The sequence below is a fragment of the Coregonus clupeaformis genome, chromosome 36, assembly GCF_020615455.1.
Source record: "Coregonus clupeaformis isolate EN_2021a chromosome 36, ASM2061545v1, whole genome shotgun sequence".
Taxonomy (NCBI): Eukaryota; Metazoa; Chordata; class Actinopteri; order Salmoniformes; family Salmonidae; genus Coregonus; species Coregonus clupeaformis.
In genome coordinates, this window is record NC_059227.1 from 20,866,894 (window position 1) to 20,881,034 (window position 14,141).

General features: G+C 46.9%; 1 protein-coding gene across 3 annotated transcripts in view; it reads left to right on the top strand.

Annotated features, from left to right (window-relative positions):
- The window catches only part of LOC121552364 (wiskott-Aldrich syndrome protein family member 1), a 160,734-nt gene that overhangs the window by 131,604 nt on the left and 14,989 nt on the right, over positions 1-14,141 (top strand). For all 3 annotated transcript variants that reach the window (XM_045211303.1, XM_045211304.1, XM_041865245.1), the window contains 2 exons: positions 11,788-11,941; positions 13,097-13,214. In XM_045211303.1, the coding sequence (XP_045067238.1) occupies positions 11,788-11,941; positions 13,097-13,214 (272 nt within the window). The remainder of the gene's footprint in view (positions 1-11,787; positions 11,942-13,096; positions 13,215-14,141) is intronic.

The following is a 14,141-nucleotide window of genomic DNA, read 5'->3' on the forward strand; positions in this document are numbered from 1 at the left end:
GACATACAAATAATATCGCTCTTACTCATAATAATCTCATAATGTAGATAGCCTACCCCCAATGTATGTGCAAGTGGGGGTAGCTCCTTTCATGATGGCTAGCATCTAACTGCTACTTAGCAGGAATCCGGGACACAAACTTGCGGTCCCAGCCGTAAACCAGTACAGTAACTCTAGCTAACTCAATCAATCACCATGCAGCCTGAGATAAGTCTGCCAAATAGCTTGGTTAAATTAACCCAGATGGAGAATAAGTAAAATCTAGCTATGGTAACTTAGCTAGCCAGCTAATTTAGCTAACATTACCTAACGAGTGAAACAGTGACCGAGACAGTCCAGAAGAAGTGTCAGACTTAGCAAGCTATGGTAGCTAGCTACCGTTACAGACATTGACATAGTTAGCTTGTTAGCAAGCCAAACGTCAACAAACATTGTACATTTAGTTATATTCTGTGACAACAAGCTAGCGTCGCAAGCAGGCTCGTGAGGCTAACTTTATGCCTATCCACGGGTAGGGGATGAGTATCCATCTGCAAAAGTGAAGTTTTGCTCTGATGTCAAATTAACAAATATTGTCGCTAGCTACCTTAGCAGATGTGCTAGCTAACATGCTACTGAACCGTGACACTAGCATATTGACATGCATATTAGTATTAAAAGACAACAACGTATTCACCTAAACATAAGTGTTTACGCAAATCATTAGTTAGCTACCTACCTATCAAATGATTTGTGCAAAAATATGAAAGTTAATGTTAGCTAGCTAAGCGCTAGTCAGTCAGTCAGTGGCGCTGATAGAATGTAACTGGTATCAGCAAAATGTCTTTCAATCTATCCCATAAAACATGACATTGCTAACTAGGCATAATTTAGCTAATAAAATGTTGAAGTTTATTATGAACTTTTGTGACGATCCCGGCTGTCTGAGTCGGGTCCTGTCTGGTGACTAGTGTTCCTGCTCGTATTCTCCAGTTTCCCGAGGGTTCGGGAACGCTCCGGGGAGCGCTCTGGTTTTCCGCACCTGCATCCCATCAGCAATCTGCACACCTGGTCCTGATCATCACCCTTCTTAGGCTCTGGCCCAACATCCAGTTCCTGCCGGATCGTTAGCCATGAACAGTATGTTGTCAGCGTATCAGTCTCTGAGCCAGTAGTGTTAGTTTTGTTGTTTTGCACCTTTTTGACTTGCTGTGTACTGACCTCCGTTTTGTTCTGTCTGCAGTCTCTCACCCGGAACCTTCACCCAACCTCTGCCTGATGGTCGGCGGCTGCCGAGCCAGTACCGACCAACCACTGCACCCTCAACAACCCATCCACGCCACCCGCTCTGTTCCCTGGATTATTCAGCTTCACTCGGACTCTATTAATAAACACTCACCTTTGTCTCACGTACCGTGTCCTGGTCTGCTTCTGGGTTCTGGCTTAGTTAACCGTGACAGAACGATCCGGCCAGTATGAACCCAGCGGACCTGGACTCTGTTCGCCATGCTATTACCCAGCAGGAGAAGATGTTGGGCCATCATAGCACGGTACTACAGGAGATCGCGTTGTCAGTTCGGAACCTTTCTACCGGTCTGACGGAGGTCCAGAACCAACGCAAGTGTCCGGTGGAGGATCCACTACCGGTTTCACCCATCTCGCCTGCCGCTTCTGAAGCTGTGTCCATCCGTGAGCCCAAGGTTCCGACGCCGGATAAGTATGAGGGAGAGCTGGGAAGATGCCGTTCCTTCCTTATGCAGTGTGGACTAGTGTTCGATCTACAGCCCTACTCTTATGCCACAGACAAGGCTAGGATAGCCTTTGTGATTGAGTTGCTGCGTGGTCGAGCGCTGGAGTGGGCTTCAGCCGTTTGGGAACGACAGGATCCCTGCATGGCTTCATACCAGGGGTTCACGGCCGAGATGAGGAAGCTCTTCGACCATTCCGTCCGAGGGAGGGACGCAGCTAGGCGCCTGTTTTCGCTTCGCCAAGGAACTCGCAGCGTGGCCGACTTCGTGATCGAGTTCAAGACGTTGGCTGTGGAGAGTGGGTGGAACGAGGAGTCTCTGCAAGCGGCCTTTTACCAGGGTCTGTCGGAGCAGCTCAAGGATGAGTTGATCTCCTATCCGAGCCTAGTGACCTGGACAGCTTGGTAGCTTTGTCTATTCGGGTGGATAATCGAGTCCGAGAGCGAAGGAGGGGAGAAGCAATGGGTTCCGTCCAACCGATCAGCTTCTCAGGATCCAGTCGGGTCGTCAAACTGCGCGGCTCGCTAAAGTTGGGAGGACTTTTAGTGAGCCAGTTTCGACCTCTCAATACCTCTGTCAGACCCCGTTTCCCGGCTACCCTTATGAACAGGAATCAGAGCTTAGCGATTAACGCTTTATCGATTCAGGTGCCGATGGAAGCTTTCTAGATGCCGAGTTGGTGGAACAGCTGGGGCTTTCCAAGGAGCAATTGCCGGAAGCCATTGAAGCTACCACTCTGAACGGCAGTAGTCTGGCACGTATCACGATGAGGACTGAACCGGTTAAGATGCGGTTGTCGGGGAATCATTCTGAGATGATTTCATTCTTCATTCTGCCGTCTTCCCATGTTCCTCTGGTCCTTGGATACCCCTGGCTGAAGGAACACAATCCCACGTTCGATTGGGTGACGGGCAAGGTAACGAGTTGGAGCCTTGATTGTCATGCTAACTGTCTCAAGACTGCCTGCCCCCATTCGGTTCCCAGTCAGGTGATTGAGGCTAAACCCCCAGATTTGTCCCTGGTTCCCGAGACATATCACGATTTGGGGGAAGTTTTCAGTAAGCAGAAGGCTCTGTCACTCCCTCCCCCACCGACCATATGATTGTGCCATCAACCTGGTCCCTGGAGCTGTCTACCCCAAGGGAAGGTTATACAGTATCTCCCGACCTGAACGTGAGGCGTTGGAGACCTACATCAAGGAGTCCCTAGCTGCTGGTCTCGTTCGTCCCTCGTCATCACCCCTGGGGGCAGGATTCTTCTTTGTGGGTAAGAAGGATGGCTCTCTTCGACCGTGTATTGATTATCGGGGGTTGAATGACATCACGGTCAAGAACAAGTATCCCCTGCCCTTGATGAGTTCTGCCTTCGACTCCTTACAGGGTGCTACGGTGTTCACCAAGCTAGACCTACGCAATGCGTATCACCTGGTCCGGATCAGAGAGGGGGACGAGTGGTTGACGGGTTTCAATACACCGATGGGTCACTTCGAGTATCAGGTGATGCCGTTTGGACTGACCAATGCTCCAGCGGTATTCCAGAGTATGGTGAACGACGTCCTGAGAGATATGATCGGTCTCTTTGTGTTTGTTTACCTGGATGACATTCTGATCTTCTCGAAGGAACCTTCCGACCACGTCCAGCATGTCCGGCAGGTTCTGCAGCGATTGTTGGAGAATCGCCTGTTTGTGAAGGCCGAGAAGTGCGAGTTTCACGCCCACACGACATCCTTTCTCGGGTACATCATCTCCAGGGGGAGAGATTAGGATGGACCAGGAGAAGGTTAGAGCGGTTCTGGAATGGGCCCAGCCCGGTACGAGATTGCAGCTCCAGAGATTTTTGGGGTTTGCGAATTTCTACCGCAGATTCATCCGGGATTACAGCCGTGTGGCCGCTCCGTTAACTGCCTTGACTTCCAGCATCAGGACCTTCAAGTGGAATCCGGAGGCGGATCGAGCGTTTCTGGATTTGAAGAGGCGATTCACCAACGCGACCGATTCTCTCTCAACCGGACACGGCCCGTCAGTTCGTCGTTGAAGTGGACGCGTCTGATGTGGGAGTTGGCGCCATCCTGTCGCAGCGATGCTCCACGGACAGTAAACTCCATCCCTGCGCCTACTACTCGTCGCCTTTCGCCTGCGGAGAGGAATTACGATGTGGGTAACCGGGAGCTTCTCGCGGTGAAACTTGCCTTGGAGGAGTGGCGCCACTGGTTGGAGGGGGCGGAGCAACCGTTTATTGTCTGGACGGACCACAAGAATCTTGCTTACGTGCAATCGGCTAAACGTCTCAACTCCCGCCAGGCCAGGTGGGCGTTGTTTTTCGGACGATTCAAGTTTGCCCTGACGTTCCGACCTGGATCTAAGAACGGCAAGGCGGACGCCTTGTCCCGGATGTTCTCCAAGACGGAGGAGAGTGGGTCCAAGACCGAGACAATCCTCCCCGGAACTGCGTCGTGGGAGCAGTTATGTGGAAGATTGAGGAGGAGGTGCTGGCGGCCCTTCGGACTCAGCCCGGTCCCGGTAACGGTCCACCGGTCGGTTGTTTGTGCCTGAGTCGGTTCGTCCTGCTGTCCTCAAATGGTCCCACGCCAGCAAGATGGCTTGTCACCCTGGCGTGGCTCGGACTATGGCGTTTCTTCGCAGACGTTTTTGGTGGCCTGCCATGGCCGAGGATACTCGGGGTTTTGTTGCTGCCTGTCCAGTGTGTGCGCAGAATAAGAGTACCAATCGGCCCAGCTCTGGACTACTTCACCCCCTTCCTATTCCCGGCGACCATGGTCGCATCTGGCCCTGGACTTCGTCACGGGGTTGCCCGCTTCTGAGGGGAACACGGTCGTTCTGACTATCGTGGACAGATTCAGCAAGTTCGCCCACTTTGTGCCAATTGCCAAGCTTCCCTCTGCCTCGGAGACGTCCGAGATCCTGGTTAGGGAGGTTTTCAGGGTCCACGGTTTGCCCAGTGATATCGTTTCCGACCGTGGCCCTCAGTTTACCTCTGCTGTCTGGAAGTCCTTCTGTTTGGCCATTGGAGCTACGGTCAGTCTCACATCTGGTTTTCACCCCCAATCCAATGGTCAGGCGGAGAGAGCCAACCAGAAGATGGAATCAACGCTACGCTGTCTGGTCTCTTCCAACCCCACCTCCTGGGTCTCTCAGTTGCCTTGGGTTGAGTATGCCCACAATACTCTTCCTACATCTGCCACTGGGATGTCTCCCTTCCAGTGCCTGTATGGCTACCAACCTCCCCTGTTTCCTTCTCAGGAGAAGGAGCTCTCAGTGCCTTCTGTTCAGGCCCATATTCGGCGTTGCCACCGGACCTGGCATCGGGCCAGAAAGGCACTCCTTAGAGTTTCGGACCGGTATCAGCTCCAGGCGAATCGTCGCCGGATTCCCGCTCCCACCTATACCATCGGAGATAGGGTTTGGTTGGCCACACGGGATCTTCCGTTACGGACTGAGTCTAGGGAAGTTGTTACCGAAGTTCATTGGTCCGTTTGTGGTGGAGAAGGTGATCAATCCAGTGGCAGTTCGACTCAAACTACCGAGGACGCTCAGAGTCCATCCCACCTTTCATGTCTCCTGCCTCAAGCCTGTCTTCCTCAGTCCTCTGTTGCCTCCTCCGCCTCCTCCTCCTCCTCCTCGGATGATCGGAGGTGGTCCTGCCTACACGGTGCGTCGCATCATGGATTCCAGACGGCGGGGCCGGGGTTTCCAGTATCTCGTGGACTGGGAGGGGTATGGCCCTGAAGAGAGGAGTTGGATTCCGCGCGACAGGTCCTAGACGCAGACCTCATCAGTGACTTCTACCGCCTCCATCCTGGCGCTCCGGGAAGTCCGCCCGGTGGCGTCTGGTCGGAGGGGGGTACTGTGACGATCCCGGCTGTCTGAGTCGGGTCCTGTCTGGTGACTAGTGTTCCTGCTCGTATTCTCCAGTTTCCCGAGGTTCGGGAACGCTCCGGGAGCGCTCTGGTTTTCCGCACCTGCATCCCATCAGCAATCTGCACACCTGGTCCTGATCATCACCCTTCTTAGGCTCTGGCCCAACATCCAGTTCCTGCCGGATCGTTAGCCATGAACAGTATGTTGTCAGCGTATCAGTCTCTGAGCCAGTAGTGTTAGTTTTGTTGTTTTGCACCTTTTGACTTGCTGTGTACTGACCTCCGTTTTGTTCTGTCTGCAGTCTCTCACCCGGAACCTTCACCCAACCTCTGCCTGATGGTCGGCGGCTGCCGAGCCAGTACCGGACCAACCACTGCACCCTCAACAACCCATCCACGCCACCCGCTCTGTTCCCTGGATTATTCAGCTTCACTCGGACTCTATTAATAAACACTCACCTTTGTCTCACGTACCGTGTCCTGGTCTGCTTCTGGGTTCTGGCTTAGTTAACCGTGACAACTTTAATGAATAAGTTACACTCACCGGACAACTTTGGTAGGTGCTGTAGCTAGCTAGATAGCTGTGTTTCCATTTTCCAACAGATGTTTCTAATCCCCTTGATTGGTCGTCAACGGTCAACGTTACTGGTCTTGGAACTCATGTGTTCACCAGAAACGGCTTCTGGTAAACTGTTTGCCACTAGTGGCAATAAATATTATTGTTGCCAAAGGCTTGCTGCAGATTCACCACTAGCATTTGCAAACTTCTGGCAACATTTTGTGGCACACTATTTAGTTTGCAGCAAATTTGCCACAAACTTGCAGGAAGTTTGTAGCAACAAATACATTTTTGTAATTTTTATGGTTGTTTGATCAATAGGTTTGTAAAGTTCCCAAATGTAAGAGGACTCCCGTGGTATTTACATATTTGCAGAAATCCATTCAGGTGGCTTTTGGCGAATGGCGTTCTAATGATTTAAAGTCGCGCTGTTGCAACTGCCTGTACAGTCCTGGTCAAAAGTTTTGAGAATGACACAAATAATAATTTTCACAAAGTCTGCTGCCTCAGTTTTGATGATGGCAATTTGCATATACTCCAGAATGTCATGAAGAGTGCTCAGATGAATTGCAATTAATTGTAAAGTCCCTCTTTGCCATGAAAATGAACTTAATCCCAAAAAAAACATTTCCACTGCATTTCAGCCCTGCCACAAAAGGACCAGCTGTCATCATGTCAGTGATTCTCTCGTTAACACAGGTGAGAGCGTTGACGAGGACAAGGCTGGAGATCACTCTGTCATGCTGATTGAGTTAGAATAACAGACTGGAAGTATAAAAGGAGGGTGGTGCTTGAAATCATTGTTCTTCCTCTGTTAACCATGGTTACCTGCAAAGAAACACGTGCCGTCATCATTGCTTTGCACATATAGGGCTTCACAGGCAAGGATATTGCTGCTAGTAAGATTGCACCAAAACCAACCATTTATCGGATCATCAAGAACTTCAAGGAGAGAGGTTCAATTGTTGTGAAGAAGGCGTCAGGGCGCCCAAGAAAGCGCCAGGACCGTCACCTAAAGTTGATTCAGCTGAGGGATCGGGGCACCACCAGTGCAGAGCTTGCTCAGGAATGGCAGCAGGCAGATGTGAGTCCATCTGCACGCACAGTGAGGCGAAGACTTTTGGAGGATGGCCTGGTGTCAAGAAGGGCAGCAAAGAAGCCACTTCTCTCCAGGAAAAACATCAGGGACAGACTGATATTCTGCAAAGGGTACAGGGATTGGACTGCTGAGGACTGGGGTAAAATCATTTTCTCTGAGGAATCCCCTTTCCGATTGTTTGGGGCATCCGGAAAACACCTTGTCCGGAGAAGACAAGGTGAGCGCTACCATCAGTCCTGTGTCATGCCAACAGTAAAGCATCCTGAGACCATTCATGTGTGGGGTTGCTTCTCAACCAAGGGAGTGGACTCACTCACAATTTTGCCTAAGAACACAGCCATGAATAAAGAATGGTACCAACACATCCTCTGAGAGCAACTTCTCCCAACCATCCAATAACAGTTTGGTGACGACCAATGCCTTTTCCAGCATGATTGAGCACTTTGCCATGAGGCAAAAGTGATAACTAAGTGGCTCGGGGAACAAAACATCTACATTTTGAGTCCATGGCCAGAAAACTCCCCAGACCTTAATCCCATTGAGAACTTGAGGTCGATCCTCAAGAGGCAGGTGGACAAACAAAAACCCACAAATTCTGACAAACTCCAAGCATTGATTATGCAAGAATGGGCTGCCATTAGTCAGGATGTGGCCCAGAAGTTAATTGGCAGCATGCCAGGGCGGATTGCAGAGGTCTTGAAAAAGAAGGGTCAACACTGCAAATATTGACTCTTTGCATAAACTTAATGTAATTGTCAATAAATGCCTTTGACACTCATGGAATGCTTGTAATTATACTTCAGTATACCATAGTAACATCTGACAAAAATATCTCATAACACTGAAGCAGCAAACTTTGTGAAGACCAATACTTGTGTCATTCTCAAAACCTTTGACCACGACTGTAGACACACAGTCCAGTTCAAAGTAAATGATGGCAGCCCTGTGTGGCAAATGGCTTGTTTGCATAAAGGCAGACTGTAGCTTTGATTGGCTATGGCACACCGGTCTGCGTAGACTCTGGTCCTGGACGAGACAGATGTTTTTATTAGGTTTTATTTACTGCAGTGTCTATTACAGTTTTTCTCAGTCGCTTTGGTGCATTTTTCACATCATCCCTAACATGTGCAAAATAATAAGTGCATTTCTCAGAACAATTTGTACAAACTGCAATATACAATAGATATGTTTCTAAAGCTAGTCAGTCACTAAAAATCCTTAGTACATCTCTCAAAAGTAAATATTCATGCCAATGATCATGTCAGTGTCATCAGAATGATAAGTCATTGAGTCATTGTTCACGAACAAGGTTGTCAAAATGTTTAGGCATGTTGTCAATGGAACTGTGTACTTTGACAGTATTACCTGATGTAAACTTAGGCTACAGTTTGGATGACAGTTACTGTATTGAAAATGCACAAGGCTGCACTTCTATGGCATATATCAATTTCAACAGTACTATTTACATATTACTGTATGTGGGTTATTGATTGAAAGAGACTGGACAACCCAAGGGGCACAAAGGAAAAAAAACTAAATTAGAAAGAAACACAGGAAACCACCCCTAAGGCACAACTTTGCCCACAGCACTGTTCTAGTGCTGTCTCTACACATCCAGACGTTCCTGTCTGTCAGCCCACATATTCTCATCCACATCACACCGGATATTTTCCCTTCCAATGCAACGTGGAAAGAATCTTTTGGAATGCCTTATCCATCCTCTGCAGGCGTCTACTGTGGTGTCCTCACATGCTGCATCCATTGCAGCCAGCAGGGTCATCTGTGTGTGTGGCTGACGATCGTACACCTTCCACCTCCATGCTGAAAAGAACTCCTCAATTGGGTTAAGGAATGGTGAATAAGGTGGGAGGAATTCTATGAGCATCCTCGGGTGGGTCACAAACCATTGCCTTATGATGTTTGATCGATGGAAACTCACATTATCATAAATGACCACATACTTTGGCAAATCCTCTCTAAACAGACCCCTCTCATCATCAGGGATGAGAGCCCTGTAGAGAGTCTCTAAAAAGTTGAGTAGATGCTGGGTGTTGTATGGCCCTAAAAGGGGGATATGGGTTAGGACACCATGCTCCGAAATAGCAGCACACATGGTGATATTTCCTCCCTGTTGGCCTGGCAAATCCACAGTAGCTCTGTGACCGATGATATTCCGACCCCGCCTTCTGCATTTGGTCAGGTTGAAGCCAGCCTCATCCACGTATACAAAGTTGTGAGAGGGTTCACTTGATTCCAACTCCATTATACGCTATATCCCAGAACACACAGTTGAATTTGTTTTGGTAAGGAAGAGTGACATAAAATGTACATATATTGCATGTTCCTTCCACAGCAATGGAAATGTGTGCAGTTTATGCTTACTGTACTATGTAACACTATAAAATGTTGCTGTAAAGTAGTTACATAGATATATGTTTTACCTGTACATACTGGTACCGTAGCTCCTTAACTCTGTCCTCATTCCTTTGGAATGGTACACGGTACAGCTGTTTCATACTCATCTGGTTTCTATGCAGCACCCTTCGATGGTTGAGATGCTAACCGTATGGATGTTTTCAAAGACATCGTTGTCTTCTATAATGGTCCTTTGTATTTCCCTGAGTCTCATGGCATTGTTTGCTCGGACCATGGTGCAAATAGCCTCCTCCTGTTGAGGTGTGAAAAGGCGTCCTCTGCCACCGGTTTGAGGTAATCTTGCAGTCCTATGTGTGGAAAAATGCAGTGATGCATCGCACACTTTCACATAGACAAAAACTATGCGAACACACATTTTACTGTAAAACATACAGGTGGGTGCATGTAAGGTGCAGTATGTATCTGTATAGAGTATATTTCTGTATGCTGTGAATTACAAGTGGACTACTGTAATATGAAGCATTGTAGGAAGTATACAGTATACTGCTTATATACAGTAACAGTGCACTGTACATTGGTGGACATACCTGTTCTCTCTTCTAAACGTTTGTACTATTGAGGACACGGTTGATCTCCCAATATTCGGCTGCACCCTTCGACCCGCCTCAGCCATTGTAAGGCCATGATTGACAACATGGTCTACAATAGTGGCCCTTATGTCATCAGATATGCGCCTATGTCCTCTTCTGCCTCTTCCTCTGTTTTGCCTTCCACCACGCATCCTTGCTCCTCTTCTTCCTCCTCTTGGCTGTTGACCCTGTTCGTTTCCTGGTCCATCCATTATTGGAAAATTGCAACTCTGTGTTGTGGTCTGTCTATATATGCTTGCCAATTGATTCTTCATGAGATGCACCTTTGAGCAATTTAGACAACTGGTTGATTGTTGGTTGAACTAACACTTTACATTCCTTCATGAGTGAGGGTTAATTTCACCTGCACGATTCAGCAATTTACGTTTTTGTACAAAAGGTCTAATAGAAATGTGTAAAACTATGCTTGACAGTTTATGACAAATAGTTCAACAATTTTGCATGTAATGGCTTATGCAAGGAACTAATGCCTAGATGTTTTGAGGGGTAAGACTATTCAACAGAGAACCATCTACTATATTTTGATCAACATGACATGAGCAATTGAAAATGTGGAAAAAAGCTGACACTTGTACATTATCAATTGCAATATGTACAAAAGCAATTGCAATTTGTTCAAAGGAATAAGAAATTGCTTTAATGATGTGCACAAGTGACTAGATGATTTGGAATTTGTACAAGTAGTATCAAGAATTGCACTTTTGATCTAAGAAATGCACCAAAGCGACTGAGAAAAACTGTAATTGTCCAAACTCAAGGCCGCTTTCCCACTCTATATTGCTATATAATTTTCACAAATGCTTTAGTATATGTAATTCCCAAACATTCTAAGAATTTATGAAAATGTGAAAATGACCGTATTTAAGTGCTCGCTTGTCAGATTTTTTTTAAAAAGTGTAATATTCTTCCTGGGGGTGTACAGTATGTGAACAGATTTCAATAAGATTTCATGTTGCTAAAATGCTGTCAGTTCCACTTTAAGATCGCTCTTTTAACTCACACTCTGTCAATCTTTTCCTCTTGTGTTGATCTTCAGTTGTACAATTTGATAACTTATATATGTTTTTCTAATCGTGTTCATCTCACCTTTAACAACCAAAAAGTTATAAAAAGTCAGGAGCTGTTCTTCTGCATGACTCTCTCTCGCTCTCTCTCTCTCTCTCTCTCTCTCTCTCTCTCTCTCTCTCTCTCTCTCTCTCTCTCTCTCTCTCTCTCTCTCTCTCTCTCTCTCTCTCTCTCTCTCTCTCTCTCTCTCTCTCTCTCTCGCAATTCAATTTCAATTTAAGGGCTTTATTGGCATGGGAAACGTATGTTAACATTGCCAAAGCAAGTGAAGTAGATAGTAAACAAAAGTGAAATAAACAATACATATTAACAGTAAACATTACACTCAGAAGTTCCAAAAGAATTAAGACATTTCAAATGTCATATTATGTATATATACAGTGTTGTAACAATGTGCAAATAGTATCTCTCTCTTTCTCTCTCTCTCTCTCCAGTATCTCTCCAGGACATTACTATGAGGAAGGCGTTTAGGAGCTCCACCATCCAGGACCAGCAGCTGTTTTCCCGACAGTCGCTGCCCATCCCCCTGCAGGAGACGTTTGACCTCTGCGAGCAGCCACCACCCCTCAACATCCTCACACCCTACAGGTTAGCATCACAGCAACCTCTCTCCAGATTGGGTAGTGTTATTGCAACCTGACACCTTATTAGTCAGCACCTGAACAGCCCATAGCCTATAAACATACCATGATGTCATTGGTAAGAACCTCTTCAATATCACGCCCCATTGGTTAGAATCTTAGTCTGTCTATGTGTCTGTGTGTGATAACACTACTGATGCAACCACTGCATTATTGATCACACCAAGCAAATACTACCAGGCCAATAGCAGCTTTGACCTGAGAGGGAAAACTCTGCCTGGTGGATCTTTATACTGTGTTCATGCTTGCTTGCTTGGTTCTCCGTTTGTGTGTGTGCGTGTGTGCGTGCACGTGTGTGTGTACACTCCCCTGCAGACGTGTGAATGTGTGTGTATCCTTATCAATATTTTTGTGTCTCTTCACACTCTGTCTGTCTTGGCTGTTAGCTCAGGTTGCAGGCGAGAGAGAGAGAGAGAGTCAGCTGGAGATAAATAATCCATAATGAAACCCCAGCCAGCAGTCCGGGCCTTTTATTTTTCTGGGTTCTCAGTTTAATAGTGTGGGTTTAATAGCTGTATGGCTCAGTGTCTGTTTCTTCTCTAGGATAGACGTCGGCTGTTGAGCTAGTCTATACTGAGAAGCAGCTGTAGATATCACTATGGACTGCATACAGACAGACCCCTTTACCCAGCATGCTCTCTGACCACTTCTGAAGGACTCCTGGACCACTTTTTGAGTTTCTGTCCTCTCTTTCATTCCATGCCCCCCCTTTCTTCTTTTCTTTCTCTCTCGCTCCTGAACTTCTCACCAGGGGGCTGTCTGTCACCTCAGGCTGTTATTCTTCAGATCCAGCTGCTGTTGCCCTGTCACACACATTAAGAGGTGCATTATGGGTTATGTAACCCTGTAATGGATTCCCTCGTCACAGGTGGTTTTGAAGTGATGATTGCCTCCTTCCAGTTGTATTATTCCTGGTCATGGGTGAAGTTAGGATGAAATAAAAAGACAAATTAAAAGATAAAAAGAGAGAGGTCAAACTTGACCCTCATCAGCCTTCTCTGGTTTGCAACGCTCCGAGTAGCAGTCACCCATAGGCGCAGATCAGCAAACTGACCTTAAATCAGTGTCTAGGGGTAACTCTGGTTTCCTACTGCTCCTACAGGGATGATGGTAAGGAGGGGCTGAAGTTCTACACCAACCCCTCCTACTTCTTTGACCTGTGGAGAGAGAAGATGCTGCAAGACACAGAGGACAAGAGGAAAGAGAAGAGGAAACAGAAGGTAAGGAAGGGCTGCCATTGGCCAGTGGGCCGGGCCATCACCAGCATCCTGTCTACTTATTGGAGGATTCAGCGTGGTGTTGTTTGGCCATTGGTACTTAGCTGAGGTGCTGTGTCACCAAGTAGCTTCTGGACCCTAACTCATTTCAGATCAGCTCTCCCTATTATAGCCTTAATCTCAGCCATTATGAGCTCAATATTGGAACTGTTCTTGGGTCAGAATTGCCTCTATTATTAGCATCTAGAACTACAGACCATATATAGTACCAGTCAAACAATTGGACACACCTACTCATTCAAGGGTTTTTCTTTATTTTTACTATTTTCTACATTGTAGAATAATAGTGAAGACATCAAAACTATGAAATAACACATATGGAATCATGTAGTAACCAAAAAAGTGTTAAACAAATCAGAATATATTTGAGATTTGAGATTCTTCAAAGTAGCCACCCTTTCCCTCAATGACAGCTTTGCACACTCTTGGCATTCTCTCAACCAGCTTCATGAGGTAGTCACCTGGAATGCATTTCAATTAACAGGTGTGCCTTGTTAAAACTTAATTTGTGGAATTTCTTTCCTTCTTAATGCGTTTGAGCCAATCAGTTGTGTTGTGACAAGGTAGGGGTGGTATACAGCAGATAGCCCTATTTGGTAAAAGTCCATATTATGGCAAGAACAGCTAAAATAAGCAAAGAGAAATGACAGTCCATCATTACTTTAAGAAATGAAGGTCAGGCAATCCGGAAAAGTTGAAGAACTTTGAACGTTTCTTCAAGTGCAGTCGCAAAAACCATGAAGCGCTATGATGAAACTGGCTCTCATGAGGACCGCCACAGGAAAGGAAGACCCAGAGTTACCTCTGCTGCAGAGGATAAGTTCATTAGAGTTAACTGCACCTCAGATTGCAGCCCAAATAAAATATTCA